This window comes from Terrapene carolina, unplaced genomic scaffold, assembly GCF_002925995.2.
Source record: "Terrapene carolina triunguis isolate 2854851 unplaced genomic scaffold, T_m_triunguis-2.0 Scaffold111, whole genome shotgun sequence".
Taxonomy (NCBI): domain Eukaryota; kingdom Metazoa; phylum Chordata; order Testudines; family Emydidae; genus Terrapene; species Terrapene triunguis.
Window position 1 is genome coordinate 12,419,487 of NW_020664462.1, and position 20,305 is coordinate 12,439,791.

The 20,305-nt window shown below is 50.6% G+C and overlaps 1 protein-coding gene across 2 annotated transcripts in view; it reads right to left on the minus strand.

The window, feature by feature from the left end:
* Positions 1 to 9,384, minus strand: part of WDR86 (WD repeat domain 86) — a 31,287-nt gene extending 21,903 nt beyond the window's left edge. For both annotated transcript variants that reach the window (XM_026652129.2, XM_026652130.2), the window contains exons 1-3: positions 9,190 to 9,384; positions 7,191 to 7,520; positions 616 to 757 (exon numbers count right to left, since the gene is read on the minus strand). In XM_026652129.2, the coding sequence (XP_026507914.1) occupies positions 616 to 757; positions 7,191 to 7,353 (305 nt within the window). In that variant the 5' untranslated portion in view covers positions 7,354 to 7,520; positions 9,190 to 9,384. The remainder of the gene's footprint in view (positions 1 to 615; positions 758 to 7,190; positions 7,521 to 9,189) is intronic.
* Positions 9,385 to 20,305: the final 10,921 nt, after the last annotated feature.

The following is a 20,305-nucleotide window of genomic DNA, read 5'->3' on the forward strand; positions in this document are numbered from 1 at the left end:
GTGGCAGATTCACCATGCTGTGAGCCTTTTGCTGTTCTCCCATCTCCAGTCTATAGCTGTGTCAGCACTGTTGCTAGGATAACTCATCATTACAGCAAAGAACATGAGTAGCAGAGAGTCAAAGATTTACACAACCCATTTAGTTGTGTAATGGAGATTACTGGTAAAAAAACAATTTATTGGTAGAGAGACAAGGTGTGTGAGATAATATTTTTGTTGGACCAACATCAGTTGGAGAGAGAGACAAGCTTTCGAGCTACACAGAGCTCGTCCTCAGGTCCCACAAAAGATACACCTCTACCTCAATATAACGCTGTCCTCGGGAGCCAAAAAATCTTACCGCGTTATAGGTGAAACCGCGTTATATCGAACTTGCTTTGATCCACTGGAGTGCGCAGCCCCGCCCCTCTAGAGCACTGCTTTACCGCGTTATATCCGAATTCGTGTTATATTGGGTCACGTTATATCGGGGTAGAGGTGTATTACCTCACCCGCCTTGTCTCTCTAACATCCTGGGACCCACCGGGCTACAACAGCTGCATACAATGTATCTGGTGTCAAGTTACAGAAGCACAATGGAATGATCCTCTTAAGTGAAGAATCTGTATTACCAACCTGTTGACAATTGATGTGTGCCCTCGGTAAATGGCCAGACACTGGCCTGTCATCACGTCCCACTTTCTAATTGTGTGATCTGCACTACATGTGAATGCAACCTCATTTTCTAAGTGGCAAAAGGTGATGTAGCTTTCATGTCCTAGGAACAATGAGGGAGATAAAAAATATTCAGTATGTTGCAAACAGAACAGATCTGGCAAGCTGTGACATGCTCTCTTTAGTTTAATTTAAAAAAAAAACAAAAAACTTAGTTTGAAATTGGCCTGATCCAAAACCCCAGACTTTAATACTTTTGAGGCTCTAGTTTTAAAATCCATAACCGAGTTCATCACAAGCAAGAGCTCGTGGAAAACACAGCACTTTTAATTTTAAAAGCATGAACTCCATCTTTGTTTTACAGCTTCACTGGTATAAGGAATAAATGAACAGAGGCATAGGTGCTGGAACTAGGGGTGCTACCGCACCCCCGGGCTTGAAGTAGTAACAACCCAAATACGTGGTTTCCACATTCCCCCACTATAAAAATTGTTCCAGGACCACTGAACAGAGGTATGGTGGATCATTTCAAGGATTACTCTCAACCAGCTTAAGGCCCATCACTGAGCTTCTTGTTGTTTTAAAGGTTATTATGGAAACAATGAGCCAAATTCATCCTTGGTGTAACTCAACTGAAATCAATTGAGTTCAAAGGAGTAAGGAATTTGGTTCACTATATAAATACGTGTATTTTCTCTGCTCTTTTTTAATTTGGTGAAAAAAGTGTATTTCAACATTACCCTCTGGTTTTTTAGACAAACAGCAGCACTGGGCTAGTGCAGGAAATCCTGAAATACAAAAGACTAATTGGAAAGTTTAGTTACCAATCTAATTTAATAGTCCAATCAATATGAGTGAAATGCAAGCAACTAAAAGAACATGAGTGATGAAAAGTAAATCAGCTGTATTCCCCCCGCCCCATTATATCTAATAACAAATAGAAATATTACATATGCTTTTAATGGCAATAGTAGCTCTTTAAGCAAATAAAGTAGAGAGAAAGAATAAAGGCATTGTCATTACTATTTATACAGTGATCAGAGCATACTAGGCTTTATAGTCAGATTAAAAATAGACACGGTCCCTGCCCTAAAGAGTTTACACTCAAACAAAAGTGTGGGAATAGAGGCAAGGAGGACAAGGGTTACAACATTTAGGTTGAGTTGTTATTTGATTGTACCATTAAGTGTATTTTACTGGGACTCATGAGTTCAAGATTCAATTCCCACCAGCTCTGCCATAGCCTTCCAATTTGGCCTTGTCACAACATCTCTCTGGGCCTTGGTTCCCCATCTTTAAACTAGGGGTATAATACTTTCCCCCACCTCCCAGCCCCGCTTTGTTTTATCTGTTTAGATTGCTTACTCTTGGGGTAACATCTCTTACTATGCGGCTGTACAGTGCCTAGCACAATGGAACCCCAATCTCAGGAGGGGCCTCTAGGCGCTGTTATAATACAAGTGATGAATATTATTATTCCAGGTAGCTTGGGGTTTGTTTGAGGTTTTTTGGCCCCCTTGGGGGAGGGGGAAAGAGGTAGAACATGACAAGCAGAAGAGGTTGGAGGGCAAGAGGAAGGAACAAAGATATAGGGAAGGGAGTGGTAGAGTAGGGCGAGTTATGCAGAAGAGGGAAATGGGAAAGGGTAGAGGTAAGGATCAGGAGGCAAGCAGACATAGTTAACTGTCAGCATTAAAAACATGTGACTTAAAACAAGTGACTAAAGATGGTCAATTAGATGTTACTGCAATCCAGAGTCCTGAGGTGCTAGAATGATATAGAATTCTTTGATTAATGAAGGGTTCCTCTCTGAGTTGACCTGCTACATTTGTCATTCTTAAATTTTTAATCCATTTTTGCTCAGTCTTATTGCAATCCTCTCAAGTCTTTCAAAAATAGAGCAAAACTGATTCACATTAACAGCAGTAGCACCTGGACATCCTACTTTCTGGAATCCAACAACTGCTGTAGCTAATCTAGGCTCTTAGTCAAATACTTATCTAGAAGAGGGACACACGCAATATACTGTCAGACTAACTGTAGACCATGCTGTGCACAAGAATTTGTTTATTGTTAATCTGACAGCATATTACACATCTTGTCAACTAGAGCATAAATTCTTTGCAATAAAATGAATACGTGGCTGACTTCCAGAAAGTAAGAGACCTTCCAGATGGTATCGCTAGTAAAGGTAAACTGAGATGCATTTTAAGTAAATAAAAGATGGCTCTGGAGATTAGTAATGTGATTTAGCACTCTTCTAGCTGCTGGCTCAATTCCAACCTAGGTCACATGACCAACAGTTGTTATCAACAGCCAATGAAAAGCAAGCTTGATGGCCTCAGTCCAAATACCCAGGGACTGTAATGTGCACCCAAAAAACAAGCAAACATAAAAAACAACCCACAGCAAAATTTGGCCCCCTTATAAGCAGATTCAACACACTGGTCAAGAATCAGGCCATCTGATCTATTCTATGAACCCTTGTACCTATGCTGAGGTTTTGTGAAAACCTTTCACCAGTGTTAGCAAATTTGGGAGTGTTAGAGTAGACATCCACCAGCATCTTTATCACCATGCTACATAATTCTGCTCTGAGCAGATCTAGACCAGTGGTTTTCAAACTTTGGGTCACGACCCAGTACTGGGTCGCAGAATGCAAGGCACTGGGTCGCCTTCCTCAGCACCCAGGGACCCTGGCGCCCGGCCAGTAAAACCTAGTGGTTCTTGGCCTATGGGAGCTGGGGGTGGTGGTGCCTGCGGGCGAGAGCCACGCAAAGCCGTTTGCGCGCCTCCGCCTAGGAGCCGGACCTGCTGCTGGCTGCTTCTGGGGCACAGCGCGGTCCGCCGAGCCAGGACAGGTGGGAAGCCTGCCTCTGCACCCCGGCTGTGCCGCTGACTGGGAGCCACCAGAGGTAGGCCTGCGCCCCAACCCCACACCCCTACCCCATCCCTGAGCCCCCCAAATCCAAAGCCCCCTCCTGCACCCCAAACCCCTCATCCCGGCCCATCCCCACAGCCTGCACCCCCAGCCCAGAACCCTGACTCCCCCGCACCCCAACACCCCGCCCCAACCCAGAGCCCCCTCCCACACCCTGAACCCCTCATTCCTGGCCCCACCCTCACACCCCAACCCTCTGCCCCAGCCCTGAGCCCCCTCCCACACCCCAAACTTCTCATCCCCAACTCCGTTGGGTTGGGGGCATCAACAATTTTCTTCATCTGGGTCACCAGAAAAAAAGTTTGAAAACCACTGATCTAGACAACCTGGTGGCTGAATCACTTCACCACTATCTACAATAGTTACTCCTGGAGGAATTCTGCACCACTGTACACATGCAAAATTCATGTTCCCTACAGATTCCCCCCCCCCCGCCCCCGCTCAAAAAATAGATTCTCCAGGGGAGGCGCTGCAATTACACCTTTCACCCACCAGGGGCTACTGTGGTGCAAGAAGAGAACAGCTGGCTCATGGGCAGAAGAGGCTGCTTTCCTCACAGTGCCCTGCCTGTGGGGGCAGGTGAGGAGGCACAGGATATGTGAGGGATGGACAGAGCAGGGCACATGGCTTCTGGGGGGGTCATAGACTGGGGTTCACAAGGGCTAGTGGGGGGAGACAGACTGGGGCGGGAGCACAGGAGCTAGTGGGTGATAGCATTGAGTCACGGGCTGAATGGGAGTGCAGGGCCACATGGGGATGGCAGAGAAGGGGTGGCTGAGTGGGGGTGCAGGAACACATGGGGACAGAGGCAGATGTGCCTGACTGAATGGGAGAGGCTAGGGGTTAGCCAGGGACTGCATGGGGAAGGCTCCCCAATTTCCTAACAACCCCTCCCAAAAAACAACTGTTCCACACTTCTTCCACCCACACCCAACAACCCTCCAGGTTCACTCCCAGGCTGCTTCCCAGCAATTACTTCCCTCTCCCTCAGCTCCTCTGTTACCCCGACTCTCCTAAACCTTTGCACTGTTTCTGAGAGGTGCAGGAAATAACTAGATTCCTGCAAATCCGTGGGTATCCGCTTTATATCCGTGGACCATTTTTGCAGATAGCTGCTCGGATGCAGATACAAATTTTGTATCCGCACAGGGCTCTGACGGTAAGAGCCAGGCAGGCAGCTGTGAGGAACCATGGTGCGGACTCTCCACCTGCCCTGGGCGGGGCACCTGGGGTGCAGGGACATGGACTGGGGGCTGCTCAGGCCCCCTGCCCAGGGCAGGTGGAGGGTCCACCGTGACTCCCAACAGCTGGCTCTTATCATGGCCAGGCTGCGTCTCCGAGGGCCTGAGGGCTGAGGCTCTGAGGCACCCCGTCCCCGCTGGAGCCGGGTCATGGAGAGCCACGCGGGCAGCTGTGGGGAGCCGTCATGGACCCTCCACCTGCCCTTGGCCGGGCAGGGAGCTGGGGGGTGGGGACATGGCTGGGGGCTGCTCCCCGTCCCTCCCCTGCACCGCAGGCAGGTGGAGAGTCTGGTGTGGCTCCCCACAGCTCCCCAGCTGGGCTCAAGCTGGCCTGGCCGGGGGGAAGGGCGGGTGGGACCTTGGTAGAGGAAGAAGAGGGGGAAGGGGAGGAGTCCGCCCCTGTGAAGAGTGGATGGGCAAGGCCCCTCCTGGCCCCCTATTCCGACACCACTGGTCACTGCTGCATGGTGACCTGTGGAGCTGCTCGGGCCCCCCACCCAGGGCAGGTGGAGGTCCATGACTCCACACCAGCTCCCCACAGCTGCCCACTCAGCTCTCCCCGACCTGGCTCTGGCCGGGGGCGGGGTAGGGCCTTGGAGCCGCAGTCTAGCCATGATCAAAGCCACATAGGCAGCTGTGAGGAGCCGCGGATTTGCGGACCCTCCACCTGCTCCGGGCAAGGACACGGGCTGGGGGCTGCTCGGGTCCCCCGCACCACGGGCAATGAGAGGGTCTACCGCGGCTCCCCACAGCTGCCCACGGGGCTCTTATCATGGCTGGGCTGCGGCTCTGAGCGCCCTCCCTCCCCCGGCCAGAGCTGGGTCGGGGAGAGCCGCGCTGGCAGCTATGGGGTGTCTGGGTCCCTCCACCTGCCCTGGGCAGAGGATCTGGGGGTCAGGGAAACGGGCCGGGGGCTGCTCGGGTCCCCCACCCACAGCAGGTGGAGGGTCTGCCACGACTCCCCACAGCTGCCAGCGCGGCTCTCCCTGACCCAGCTCCAGCGGGGACGGGGTGCCTCAGAGCCTCAGCCCGGCCACAGCAAGTAGAGCCATGCAAATCCGCTGATATCTGTGGATATCCGCAGACAACTTTTGCGGCTCACAGATCAGATGCAGATACACATTTTTGTATCCAAGCAGGGCTCTAGAAATGTGTTTCTTTATTGTAGTTTAAATGAATTATTACTCAAAATTCTGTATTAATATGTCTATTAAGGAATCTATTTGTCAAAAACATTTCCTGAATCTTTGTTGTTGTCTATATTGTTACAGATATACTTGCTGACAGGTATTTTGAAATAAATTAACAAAATAATCGAAACTGGAGTGATTATATTGTGTTATTTTAACTAATAAGATATGCAGAATTTTGAAATATTTTGCGCAGAATTTTTAATGTTTTGTAGCAGAATTCCCCCAGGAGTAAATAGTGCATAATTCACAAAAACCTCATTGTAGACAAGGCTTCACTGATGGGTTAGGGTTGAGGCATCTTGGCTATGTTGTGGGGGAAGCTTGCAGTGGTGTTTGTTTTGTTGGCAGAGGGCTGTCAGTATGGTGACTTTCACAACACCAAATTTATATGATTTTTTCCATTAAATATGATAAACTATTTCATGTAGAATTGAAACTAATGAACATACTTAAGGGAGATTATGTGTGGGTAGAGCCCCAAACCCTAGCAGTAAGTAGACCTGGTTGTGAATATACCCAACAGTTATTGAGTGAATTAAAAAAATAATTATAATCCTAAAGGAGTATGCAGGAAGTTATCTAAAGGGCGGTTTTAACATAGGAAATTCAAGATTTCAATTCACAATCCCCGCCTGCAGGGTTTCTGCATTCTTTAAGCATTTTGAGGTTAGTCTAGGGATTGTGTAGGAAGATGTAAATCTCAAACAGGTAAAAACAATTTCAGAAGAAAAAGCCTAAAAGTTTGCATTAGACACATGGGGATGTTTTGTTCTACTGAAGAAAATCCCATTGTTCACTGAGGTCTGTTTCTCAACTGTAAGGTCAAGAAGTTCTGAATAAAAGTGAAAATTAAAAAACAAACAAACCCACAACTACACTCGGGTGAGAAGCTGAGGACTGCAGTAAGGAAGCAGAAGTTAAATTGCTGTGCTCTACTCCAGAGACAAAGGGATTCCTCTGTGTGGTAACGTTTGAAACTTGCTTTGGGATGAAAGAGTTTCTAGTTAATATTACTCTTACTGATTCTTAAGCATGATATTTGGCCACTCAAACTGCTCCAGAGACTGGAGAGGATAGAACATGCTGTGTCAGGTTTGTACCATACCTTAGAATAAACTGTACTTGGACTCAGAGCCTGGAGAAAAGGGACACATACTGTACCTTGGAAGTGGCCATGGCACTGGCTATCTGCTGTGCTCCAGAGACGTGCAGTGCCATCTTCACTGCCCGTCAGCAGGTGCTGCCCGTCTGGGCTCAGACTGAGCCAGTTGATGCCTCCTCGGTGATCAGTACAGACCTTCAGTGCCGAGCCACTGCTCCCCATCCTGCTGGCCTCAGCACAGGCCCCAGCAAAGGCAGAGGACCCAGACAGGGGTTGACTCACTGGCTCCACATCACTCTAGGAAGGTAGTATGAACCTGCAGTGGGCTCCCAGAGACCAACTTCAGCCATCACTATGGTCCTGAGAAACCAGCAGGCTAGCCTAGTCCCCTGCAAAAATGCACAAGGTCACAGAACAGGACACACAACACTAACTGATCCTTAGCATGGATAGTTACCCTCTTCCCCTCCCCTGGCCAGAACATATTAAACTAACCAATCCCTGTCCCTTTATGAGTAAACATGGGAAATGCAGCAATTCTCACTGCTATAGGGCACGGGGCTGAATCTACGTTGCAACCTTGCCACATGCACTTTATTCTGGTTATAAGAAAGGGCTTGATTTTCTGCAGTGAAGAGCACTGGTAGCTCCCACTGCTCCGGCTGTACTACCAATAATCTGGTGTCCTGACCATCCCGGAGGATTCTCATGTATCCTTGAAAGGTTTAAAGCCAGGTCTGACTAGACACAGGGGATTAACACCTTAAAGCAGCATAAAGCCCAGTCCTGACAGAGGTCAGTCTTTTCTACAGTTTGCAAAACATGTGTAGCTTGTCATGCCAATGCAGTATTATCAAACTGAACTGACTGGACATGATGTCAGCCCAGTGACCCTCGCCCTGGCCCCACAAAACCTGTCCTTTCTAAGCACCGCTCTCTCGCACCCCTAACTCTGCCTTTAGCACTTCTTCATCACCTTTGTGCCAAGTCCTGAATAGACACATTAGAAATGAGGTCGTATGCCAAAGAGAGCAGTGAGAATGCCCACACCACCTCCTCTCCCATCCCAGGGGCAGGGGCCAGGGGCCAGGGCAGGTTTGCTCTCTGTGGTGCCCCTCCTCTGAGGTACAAGCACACAGGTTTCTGCCTGCCCCTCCCACTGAGGGGAGATGGGAAACCAGGCAAGGGCTCTCCCCTCTTTCCCTGGGTTATCTCCTCACCTTCCCCACTCCCCACCCCAAAAATCTCAACCTCTGTGTAAAATCAAACAGGATGATAAACCCCGAATGGCTCCTACCATCAGAGAGGAGACCCCTCCCCATGCCCATCTCTGTGCTCAGCCCCCCAGGCCGACTCCTGCCACCAGGAGAGAAAAAATCCCCCCCCCCCCCCCCCCCGCCCCCCCCCCCCCCCCCCCCTCGCCGTGCCCCCCCCCCTTCCCCCCCCCCCCCCCCCAGGAGAAGCCCCTCTCGCCCCCCCCCATGGCTGTGCTGATCCCCTCCTGCCTTTCCCCACCCCCAAGAGAGGAGCCCCAATCTGACTGTTCCCCACCACGCCAGTGCCGCTTCTCTCCTGCCAGCCTCCCCTCCCTTCCCGAGCAGACACCGCCCCCCCCCAGGACAGCAGCGTCCCCCTCCCCCACGTCTGTGCTGCTTCCCCCTGCGCCCTCCCCCCACGTCTGTGCTGCTTCCTTAACACTCGCACTCCCCCTTTGTCTCTGCTGCCCCCTCACATAGGTGCCCCCCCACTGCCCAACCCCCAGTTGCCCCCCATAGGGCTATTTTGCTCCTAATGCCCCCACGCACACACCCCCTCCCCAAACAGTGCAGCCCGACTCCCCCACATACGACCCCCCCCTCATGCTGTTTCCTTTGACACTCCCCAGGAAAGGAGACACGCACCCCCCATAGCTGTACTGCCTCCATGTCATCCCAGGCCATCCAGCCTTCCCCTTTTGCGTGCTTCCACCCCAGCCCCATACTGGCTACACATCCCCCCCCCCGTGTCTGTGCTGCCTCGCCACCTTCCCCAGGGGAACCCCCGATCCCCGTTCCTTACCTCATTGCAACCCGCCAGGCTGGGCGAGGAAGAGCCTGTTTCCCAGCGTCCGTGGGGCAGAGGCGCCCACTTGTTGGAGAAGACCAGAAAATAAAGCGTCCCCGGGCTCGTCTGCAGGGGGCAGAGACACGTTCCTGCAGCAGCAGCAGCGAGATTTATCCTGTGAAACAAGGAACTTTCTCCCCGCACACTGGGAGCGGGGCAGGGAAAGTCCGGGGGGGGGGGCACCGAGAAAACAAGCCAAAGTCACCGACTAAAACTCACCTCCAGGCAGCTCCATCGCCCTGCCTGAGGAGGGGCAAGGGAAGAACCTTGGGGGAGGGCCCCCCAGCCTAGCAAGCCCCTAAAGCCTAAACTTTCCCAAGCGTGGGTCCTGCTGGGGAGATGCTCGTGGGGATGATCTTTAGCCCGGGCTTAGCCCCAGGCATTGTGGTAGCTGCTGCAGTGCAGGGAAAGAGGTTTCATGTTCCGCGCACGCTGCCTTTTGTCCGGGTCCTGGCCCCCCCCCTTCAGCTGCGCCTGTCTGAAGAGCTTCATCTGAACTTCATGCCGAGGTCCCTACAGGCATCCCCGACCCAGTCTCTCTTCATCCCCTTCCAGCGCCTTCTCCCTGGTTCTCATTAACGTGCTGGTTCAGAGCTCAGCTTGTCTGTCAATCAGCTGCGCAGGGGACCAAACCACCCCCCCTCCGGCTTCCGCTAGGTCCTAGAGGAAGTTGGCTTCATCACAGGACTTTTTTTTTACTTCTCTAACACTTTCCATCCTAGGAATCGGAAGGGTTTTTACATGCACTAATTGTCTCACAACACCCCTGTGACACAAGGAAGCATTCTTTTTTTACCGTGCCCAAAGGCCCCAACTAAGATCAGGGCCCATTGTGTTGGGCACTGTATAAATATGTAGAAAGAGACCGTCCCGGCACCAAAGAGCTACAGTCTTGGGCCACGTCTACACTAGCGCTTATGCCGGCAAAACTTTTGTCGCTCAGGGGTGTGCAAAAACACAGCCGAGTGACATACATTTTGCTGACATAAGCACGCATGTGCATAGCGCTATGTCATGGGATGGCATCTGTTTGCCAGAAGCTGGGACTAGGCGACAGGCATAGGATGTGCTCAGCACACACCAGCCATGGTTGTTTGGCGGGGCCACCCTCAGTTGTTTCGCTGCTGGTGGAAGGCGCTAGGGGGAGGGCGAAGAGCAGTGATCGGTGGGTGTGGGGCTCAAGGGAGGGAGCGGAGCAGGGGCAGGAAGAGGCGGAGTGAGGGTGGGGCCTCAGGGGAAAGGGCAGACTGAGGGCATGGCCTTGGGGTGAACAGGGGTGGAGCACCCACCAGGAAAAATAAGTCAGCACCTGTGGTGAAAGCAGATGGATCACTTGATGATTACCTGTTCTGTTCATTCCTTCTGAAGCACCTGGCATTGTTCACTGTCGGAAGACAGGATATTGGGCTAAATGGACCTTTGGTCTGACCCAGTATGGCAGTTCTTATGTTCTTATATCAGCGGGAGACACTCTCCTGCCAACATAGCTACCGCTGCTCGTTGAGCTGGTTTTAACCAGCATAACACGGCTATACAAGCTATCTTACAGCAGCATCGGTACAGCTGTGCCACTGTAAGCTTTTAAGTGTAGACATGGCCTAAATATACAAAGGAGAGGAGGAGAAATAGAGATACAGAAAGGAGAAGTGATTTGATCCAACAAATCACACAGCAGGTCCGTGGCTCAATCAGGAACAGAACCCAGGTTTTTATGTAACAAATGGGCAACTGAGATGCAGAGGACAAATGACTGCCCAAGTTCACTCAAGAAGTCTGTGGCAGAGATGGGAACAGAATGCATTTCTCCTGGTTCCCAGTCTTTTTTAGCCACAAAACCATCCTTCTAGCGCTAGGCAAGATCTGCAAGATACTGTCAGGGGACAACCCACCTTATTATTGTTATTGTATTTAGTGACAAAAATACACTAGCCATTTTACAGATACATAAGAAGATAAGTTCCCTGCCCCAAAGGGTTGCTATCTATATAAATTATTCCAGTGTAAAGAAATGCACAAATTAAACATACTTCAGAAGGAATCATATTCAGTGCAGCGCATTATGGCTGACAGAAGACAGACCTAATATATCACGCCCACAAAGAAGAGCATATGGTTAACTTCTTCTTCTTCTTCTCTCAGTTACACCAATGTAAATCTGGAGCAACTCACTGAAGTTAATGTTAAGTTACGACAATGTAAGCCTGATGTGAAAGCAGAATCAAGCCTAATGGCTTACCTGTAAAGGCCATTCTCTGATGACACACATTTCAACACATTCGCCAGGACCAAAACTGGGACCCGATTTTTTTTAAATGACCAGTGATTCTGGTTGCCCAACTTGACGAGTGTTGATCACTTGCCCTCTGAAAAATCAGGCCTCTTTAACATGTCTCAATTTGAGAATCCAAAATTCAAGACACCCCAAATCACCAGTTACGTTTGAAAATTTAGGCCTGGTAATCTTTTGGGCTAGGTATAGTTGCAGAAGGTACCCAAGGTTATGGGGAAGATGCACAAACATTACTTTACTATACTGCTGCAGTGTGGATGCAAGGATAAATTTAAGTGCCAGGCATATACCCACATTTTCATTACACAAGTATAAATCTCCTGCTTAGACTGGGCCATAGGGGATCCCTCTGTTATATCTCAGGTGGCCATGTTTTGGCTTTTGGTGAGCCTTTGGGTGTAGAAATTGTTCTGTCACTTCCTATTTTGAAGAGACATTTCAAGGCTCTATTTCAAAGGTGGTTTTCCCCTGTGATCATTATTAGTCGTGATGGATAAAATGTTCAAAATTGTCCAAGCTTTTGAACATTTTGCCCTATTTTTATTACCTTCCCCCAGCCCCTTTCATCTTTTTCTATTGCTTTTATCTGCCTGAATTTTAGGATTTATTATATTTTATTGTGTTTTGTTTGTATACCACACTGCAAGGAAGGAGCAGGAAAAATATCTGTTTGGTTTTGCTATTTAAGGCCCTGATCCTGCAATGAGCGCTATGTAGGCAGATTCCCTCCCTCTTGCTCAGAGCCCCATTGAAGTCAGCAGGGATCTTTAAGCAAAGAACTCACTGCAGGCTCAGGAGCCAAGCTGGTAAGAGTATCAGAGGGGTAGCCGTATTAGTCTGGATCTGTAAAAAGCGATAAAGAGTCCTGTGGGACCTTATAGACTAACAGACATATTGGAGCATAAGCTTTCGTGGGTGAATACCCACTTTGTCGGATGCAGGTAGTGGAAATTTCAAGAGGCAGGTATAAATATGCAGGCAAGAATCAGTCTAGAGATAACAAGGTTAGTTCAATCAGGGAGGATGAGGCCCTCTTCTAGCAGTTGAGGTGTGAACACCAAGGGAGGAGAAACTGCTTTTGTAGTTGGCTAGCCATTCACAGTCTTTGTTTAATCCTGATCTGATGGTGTCAAATTTGCAAATGAACTGAAGCTCAACAGTTTCTCTTTGAACTCTGGTCCTGAAGTTTTTTTTGCTGCAGGATGGCTACCTTTAAATCTGCTATTGTATGTCCAGGGAGATTGAAGTGTTCTCCTACAGGTTTTTGTATATTGCCATTCCTAATATCTGACTTGTGTCCATTTATCCTTTTACGTAGGGACTGTCCAGTTTGGCCAATGTACATAGCAGAGGGGCATTGCTGGCACATGATGGCATATATTACATTGGTGGACGTGCAGGTGAATGAACCGATGATGTTATGGCTGATCTGGTTAGGTCCTGTGATGGTGTCGCTGGTGTAGATATGTGGGCAGAGTTGGCATCAAGGTTTGTTGCATGGATTGGTTCCTGAGGGTCTACACTACAGCGGGGGTCCGACCTAAGATACGCAACTTCAGCTACGTGAATACCGTAGCTGAAGTTGCGTATTTTAGGTCGGCTTACCTGGCGGTGAGGACGCGGGAAAGTCGACCGCTGCCGCGCTGCCGCCTCTTGCCGAGGTGGATTTCCGGAGTCGATGGCAGAGCGATCAGGGATCGATTTTACCGCGTCTTCACTAGACGCGGTAAGTCGATCCCCGATAGACCGATTGCTACCCACCAGATCGGCGGGTAGTGAAGACATGCGAGTTACTATGGTGTGGTGTGTGGTTGCTGGTGAGAATATGCTTAAGGTTGGCGGGTAGTGCAGATCAAATATGCCTACAGCCTTTAGACATGGGTTTCTTAATGTTTTTTTTTTTTCTGGAAATCTAATTACCTGAATACAATTCTTATTAATACTTATTATTTCAGTAGAATATGTCTAGGCGTGCTAAGAGTGGCTGTCAAGAACTGCTCTAAGAAGCCATTTGTAGGCCACAAGAACTTTTTTTGGTCTTACAAAACCCAGTGACAATTCTATGTATTCCTGAGCACCATCTCCTAGCACCTGATCTGTTAACGAACTATTTACCTAGAGAGCAATGCAGAGCACTCCTGGGGCTTGAGAAATATTAAAACTCTTTTCAATCATTTATTTCTAAACTTTCATTTTATGAAATATTTTCCCCCCCTGACAGCTAGCAACAGCTGACAGGAAAGTGGGGAAAGGGGGGGGCAGTTGTACCAGGGCCCCAAGTTCAGGGTGCCCCCCTGGACATCTGTAACTGGGGTGGAATGAAGGTGAAATGGGAAGAGGTGGGGCAGGCCCCAAATTTCTCTCAAGGGCCTGTGACGGGCTCACTCCCCTCACTCCCCCACTCCTAACTAGAGACAGCAGGATCTAGGGGGACATTGTAATTGGCTGGGCTCCTCCTCCCTCCAGACACAACAGGATTGTAGGAGTGGGGAGGCCTCTGATAGTGCATTTTCTTCTGACTTGTGTGAAAGCATGATCTTGCCTGCCTGAGCTTGCTTCTAACACACAGGATAGGCTTCCAGCCCCAACCGTAAGCTTCATTTGGAGCAGCACTGAGGTAGACTCAGAAGAATAGCGTTTTACCTCCTTTGCTGTACTCTGTACAGGATTTGAATAATGTTGGACAAACTGCTCCTTTTTGTTGACGTTATTCACTTTTATTCTGAGCGGGAGAGAGGGGAAGAGATTATTCCCCCCTCCCCTTATTTATATGAGCCAAATCCAAACCTGGTGTAAGCAGATGGCATGACCACAGACAACATATGGCGCTTATGGGGGGGGGTGTCTAGTGGTTGGACCAGAGCCCTGGGGTAGCAGGGGGCTCCGGGGGCTATTTAAAGTGCTGGGGCTCCAGCTGCCTCTGCTGCCTCGGTCCTCTAAATAGCCGCGAGAGCCCCGCAGCTTCCCCAGGGCTCCGGCAGCTATTTAAAGGGCCAGGGTGGTAGAACTAGGGGGGCCCCTGCCCTACCTGCAGCCAGCCCCTGCTGCACCCCCTGCCCTGCCTCCAGCCCCGCACCCCCTGCCCCCACCAGCCCCTGTCTCCAGCCAGCCCTTGCCTGCAGCCAGCCCCGCACCCCCTGCCTGCAGCCAGCCCCTGCTGCATCCCCTGCCCTGCCTCCAGCCCCACACTTCCTGCCCTGCCCGCACCAGCCCCTGCCTGCCTCCAGCCCCACACCCCCTGCCCCCACCAGCCCCTGTCTCCAGCCAGCCCCTGCCTGCAACCAGCCCCTGCTGCACCCCCTGCCTGCAGCCAGCCCCTGCTGCACCCTGCTGCACCCCCTGCTCACACCAGCCCCGCACCCCCTGCCCTGCCTGCAGCCAGCCCCTGTCTCCAGCCAGACCCGCACCCCCTGCCCACAGCCAGCCCCTGCTGCACCCCCTGCCCTGCCTCCAGCCCCGCACCCCCTGCCCTGCCCGCAGCCAGCCCCTGTCTCCAGCCAGCCCCGCACCCCCTGCCCGCAGCCAGCCCCACACCCCTTGCCCTGCCTCCAGGCAGACCCTACCTCCAGTCAGCCCCTGCCCTGCCCCTGCCCTGCCTCCAGCTAGCAATGTATGTAATATATAATTTTGATTTTATTTATATAGTTATGGAAAGTAAATAATACATGGAAGAAATGAAAGGGGTTTTTTTACGTGTTTTTTTTTAATCATCCCTGTCGGGGCCCCGCCTAAAATGTTCAAATTGGGCCCCACACTTCCTAAAGCCAGCCCTGCATACAGTAATGGCAAAGTTCTTGGTTCAGGCTTGTAGCAGTGATAGAATAAACTGCAGGTTCAAATCAAGTCTCTGGAGTACATCCACAGCTGGGATGGGTCATTCAGTCCTTTGTATAGAGCTTCCTTTTTTAGCAAAGTCCCTCCAGAGGTATGAAGCAGGATTGAGGACAAGATGGAGACGAGGCATCAGCCTTTTATAGTCTCTTGCCGTGTGGTCTTTGCTTTCTTTGTCCCAAGGACACTCTATCCAGCATGTGGCATAGAAAAACCTTAGAGTTCTGTCCATAAGCAGGTCCCTGCATGCCTTGCTGAGTCACAAGGTGTATCCACCTTCTCTTAATGGGTCAATTGTATAGCTCATGGTCCTTAGTGGGCCATCAAGCAGGCTAGGCAGAACTAACACCAACTTGTCTGGGGTGTTCCCCGGAAGCATAGCACAAGTTTGAAATACAGACAGTATAGAGCCAATATTCATAACGTCAACTACAAAACTGATACACATATACAAATAGCATAATTATAATCAGCCAATCAGAACCTCTCCATAGACCCCTTCCACAACAACCTTTATACAATATTAGCTGCAAATATATAACAGTGGTGGCAACGGTGATCTATACAGTTACAGATTATGTCAATAGCATCAGAGGAGGTGACACGGCATCAGTGAGACTGATATTCGAATACTGCATCCAGTTTTGGTGTCCACCTTTGAAAAAGATGTTGTGAAATTGGAGCTGGGGCAGCAAAGAGCCACCAAATGTTCTGAGGGCTGGAGAAAAATGCCTTCTAGTGAGCGATTGAAAGAGCCCAACCTTTTTAGCTTATCAAAAGAAGATTGAAAGGTGACTTCATTGAAGTGTTGAAGTGCCTTAATGGAGAGAAAAGATTGGGTATTAAAGGGCTCTTTAATCGAGCAGAGAAAGGCAGAACAAGACCCAGTGGCTGGAAGGTGAAAAGAGACAAATTAAGAGAATTTTTTTCACTTCAAGGTCCCAGAAACACAGACAAGGTTTTCATCTCAAGGCCAAAAGACCAAAAACATCAAGACACTTGATCACGGCCTTACAAATAAAGCACAAATATTCAACAGCGAGAATGATTCACCACAGGAACAAGCTACCAAGGAAAGTGGTGGATTCTCCATCTCTTGATGTCATTTCATGAAGACTAGATGCCTTTCTGGAATGTGTTTGCCCCCAAAGTAGCTATTGTGTCATACAGGAGGCCTGTGACATGCAGGGGGTCAGATTAGATGCTCTAATGGTCTCTTCTGGCCTTCAAGTCTACTAATTTCTGAAAAACTGAGTGTAGCATTGGGAGCAGCGTCTGAGGTTTTACTGTCTAGCAGGCTTGCTTCCTAAAATGAACACTTCTTGAGTGGGGTGATCCACAGGGAGTAGCTCAAACCTCCAAAGTGCCTGGCCAGAGGCAGGACATTAGCACAGCAAGGGAGGGGTGTGGCAGTGACATCACAAAGGCCTTTTGCAGTACCTCAGACGATTGGTCAAAGGTGGTGACCTCACAGAGAGATGCTGACATCAGCCAGGCAGGACAGAGGCGAGTGGCCCGGGAAACCTCAGAGGCTCCTGTGGCTTTGCTTCAGCAAGTCTCTGTCTCGAGGTCTCTCTTTGAGGACTGAGAGAACATTCGGGTTCACGTACATGAGCGGCAGGAGGAACCTCTGTCGAGTTTTCTCCTTCCCTTTTCGTGATTGTACTAGAAAGCAGACGTCCCTGTTGAGAAGGTAAGAGCCTCCTCGAGGTTTGAAACCTGTTCAGTCTGATCCATCGGGTGACAGTTGAATTCTAGGCATGGAAAACACCAGCTTAAGGAGGCAGAATTTTATTCCGCACCTGGGATTTTGTCCCTTAGAATCACTGGGGACATTGGGGTTTGTCCTTTTGGTTTCACCTTTTCCTCCATCCCTCCCTCCTTTCTTTTCTTCTCTTGCTTCTTTTGTCCTTTCCCCTGTTCCCCTCCCAACACCAGGGTGTGTGTGTTTGTGTGTCGCGGGGGAGTGCTCTGCAGCTCCCACGGTGGGAGGTCCACCCAAAAATGTGGGGCTGAAGTAGTGACCCGGCAGTGATCCCCACCAGTAGCGTAGCTAGGGGTGGTGCAGGGGAAGCAGCCACTTCCCCTTAGCACGTTTTCCAAAAGCGGCGCCTTAGTTAGGGGTTACCATGGCGCCAGCAGGCGGGGCCCACGCTCCGCTCTGAAGCTTGGCCTGCCCTGACCTCCTGCACGCAAAGGGGGGGCAGCACGGCCGGAGGAGCTATGGGGGGGGGACACGGCCGGAGGAGCCATGGGGAGGGCCGCGGGGGCGGAACGGCACGGCCGGAGGAGCCATGGGGAGGGGCCGCGGTGCGGCACGGCCGGAGGAGCCAGCCAAGGGGGGGGGCGTGGAGCGGCCGCAGGAGGAGCCAAGGGGGGCGTGGCCAGAGGAGGAGCCAAGGGGGGGCGCCTTTTTAATGTTTGCTCCCCCTGCTCTTAGAACCTGGCTATGCCACTGATCCCCACCAGTGACCTGGGCCATCCTTTGGGCTCTCTGGTGAGAACCCTCAGCCTCCCGTCCTCAGCCTCTACCCTGACTGGCTGAGCAGGGGGTTATTGACAGGGAGGAGACTCAGGTCCTTGTTCCCTTTTAAGACCAAGCAAATAAGTCATAAGCAGTTCTAGGTTTGATGAATTTTGCTGCTTCTCTGCATTAATTGTCTCTGAGCAGCTCATGATTCTCTCTAACATTGCAGTTCTCCTCAAATACTTGCTGAATAATTACTGTGCACTGTTGTTGGTCTGGAACTCATCTGAGAGCACTTTATTCAGGTCATTCAATGTATGAAATTCAAGATCCGATGGTTAGTTTGAAAATCAGGGCTCTTGGGTCCTATTCCCAACTCTGCCACTGACTGGCTGTGTGACCTAAGACAAGTCAATTCTCCTTTCTCAGCCTTAGCTTCTCCCTCTTTCAAGTAGGGATAATAATGATCCGCTCCTACCTACCTCACGGTGGGTGGAGGATGGAGATCCATTGGAGAGTGTCACTAGGAGGAGTGCATAATATGAGGTGTCCTATCACGTTTACTCAGATCAGATTGTGACATAATAGAATAGCTGAAATATTCTATTTTATTTGTATTTTTTTATTTTGAAATTGATAAGAGCAGCAACTACTTAGCTCAGACTCAGGCATCTTATCTAATTTTCAAGATCTAAGGGTCTCCTCTTGGTGTGCGAGGAGACAATTTAACACACTGTGACAAACAGGAGATGCTTTTGTTTTGCAACAAAATATTTTTGCAAAGAACTTTCATCCCACTTGTTATGAGTTCAAGAAACAAACTGGTTTAGTCTGAATGGGATTTTCTGACAGAAACGGTTCAATGAAATTTCCCCATCATCTCGATTCCTGGGCTCTATCCCTGCCCAGGGGTGAAAGGAACTTAAAGGATTTACCATTATGCCGGAGTCCTGGGTGGGGGTGTGGCCTCAACCAGAAGAGGCAGGGCCTTTCAAGATTTAAAGGCCCAGGGGCTCCAGCTGTGGCTGGGAGCCCCAGGGCCTTTAAATCACCCCGGAGCTACCAGCTGCAGAGGCGGCTGGGAGCCGCGGGGCTCAGGGGAGAATTAAAGGGCCCAGGGCTCCAGCCACCGTGGAGCTCTGGACCCTTTAAATCACCGCGGGAGCCCGGCTGCCGGAGCTCCGGTGGCGCTTTAAAGGGCCCGGGGCTCCCCGCAGCGTCAGGAGCACCGGCCCTTTAAATCACCGTGGGAGCCCGGCTGCCGGAGCTCCAGTGGGGATTTAAAGGGCCCGGGGCTCCCCACAGCAGCCAGAGCACCGGGCCCTTTAAATGACTGCGGGAGCCTGGCTGCCAGAGCCCTGGGCCCTTTAAATCACCGCGGGAGACCGGCTGCTGGAGCTCCGGTGGCGCTTTAAAGGGCCCGGGGCTCCCCGCAGCGGCTGGAGCCCTGGGCCCTTTAAATCACCACGGGAGCCCGGCTGCCGGAGCTCCGGCGGCACTTTAAAGGGCCCGGGGCTCCCCGCAGCGGCTGGAGCCCTGGGCCCTTTAAATCACCGCCGCGGAAGCCGGTCCAGTCCGACACGGCGTACTGGCTCTTGCCGCTACGCCGTACCGTACCGTACCAGCTTACTTTCACCTCTGCCGTGCCTCTGGGGGGTTTGTTGTCCATTAGAACAGGAGTCAGGACTGGTGGCTTCTCTTTCTGGCTCTGCCACTGTCTTGCTGCGTAGGCCCTTGGGTAGGTCCCTTCCCTTCTCTGTAGCTCAAGCTCCTCCCCATCTGTCCAATGCGAACAGGGACAATTCTCGAACTCTGGGCGGTCGTGAGCCTGAGTGAGATAAGGGGCGTTAAAGCCCTCTGTGAAGGAGAAAGGGGAATTTCTCGGTGTTTAGCACCAAGGAATTCTAAAGTTTGCTAAAATATCTAGTCTGCGGAAACAAGAAATGGTCGCGGCCAAATTTTTTAAGCATTGTCTTTTTAAAAGCCCATTCAGGGATGTGAGGCCCTGTCCTTTAGGTACCTGGGGTTCTTTGCCAGCAGAAGAGAAGTGGTTCCTGCCTCCATTTTTGTGGCCTTAACAAACCAGGTGCTGTGCCCCAGTTCTCGTCTGAGATCCCTGCAAAAGAACATCTTCCCATGCATTAACAAGACAGGACCTATCTGTAAAAGGGGAACAAAGAGAACCCTGGGACTTACAGACTAGCCAGCTTCACTGCCATAGCTGGAGAGAGACTGGAATACATCATTAAACAATCCCTTTGTCAGCACCTACAGGATAATTTGGTTCTTAGGACTAGTGAGCATGGACTTGTCAAGAACAAATCATTCCAAACCAATCCTGGCTCCTTCTTTGGCAGGGTTCCGGGCCTAGTGGAGGTGGGTAAACAGTAGATGTGATCTCTCTTGGTGTTTCTAAGGCTTTTGACACAGTCCCATGGGACATTCTCACAAGCGAACGAGGGAAATGTGGTCTAGATGTAATC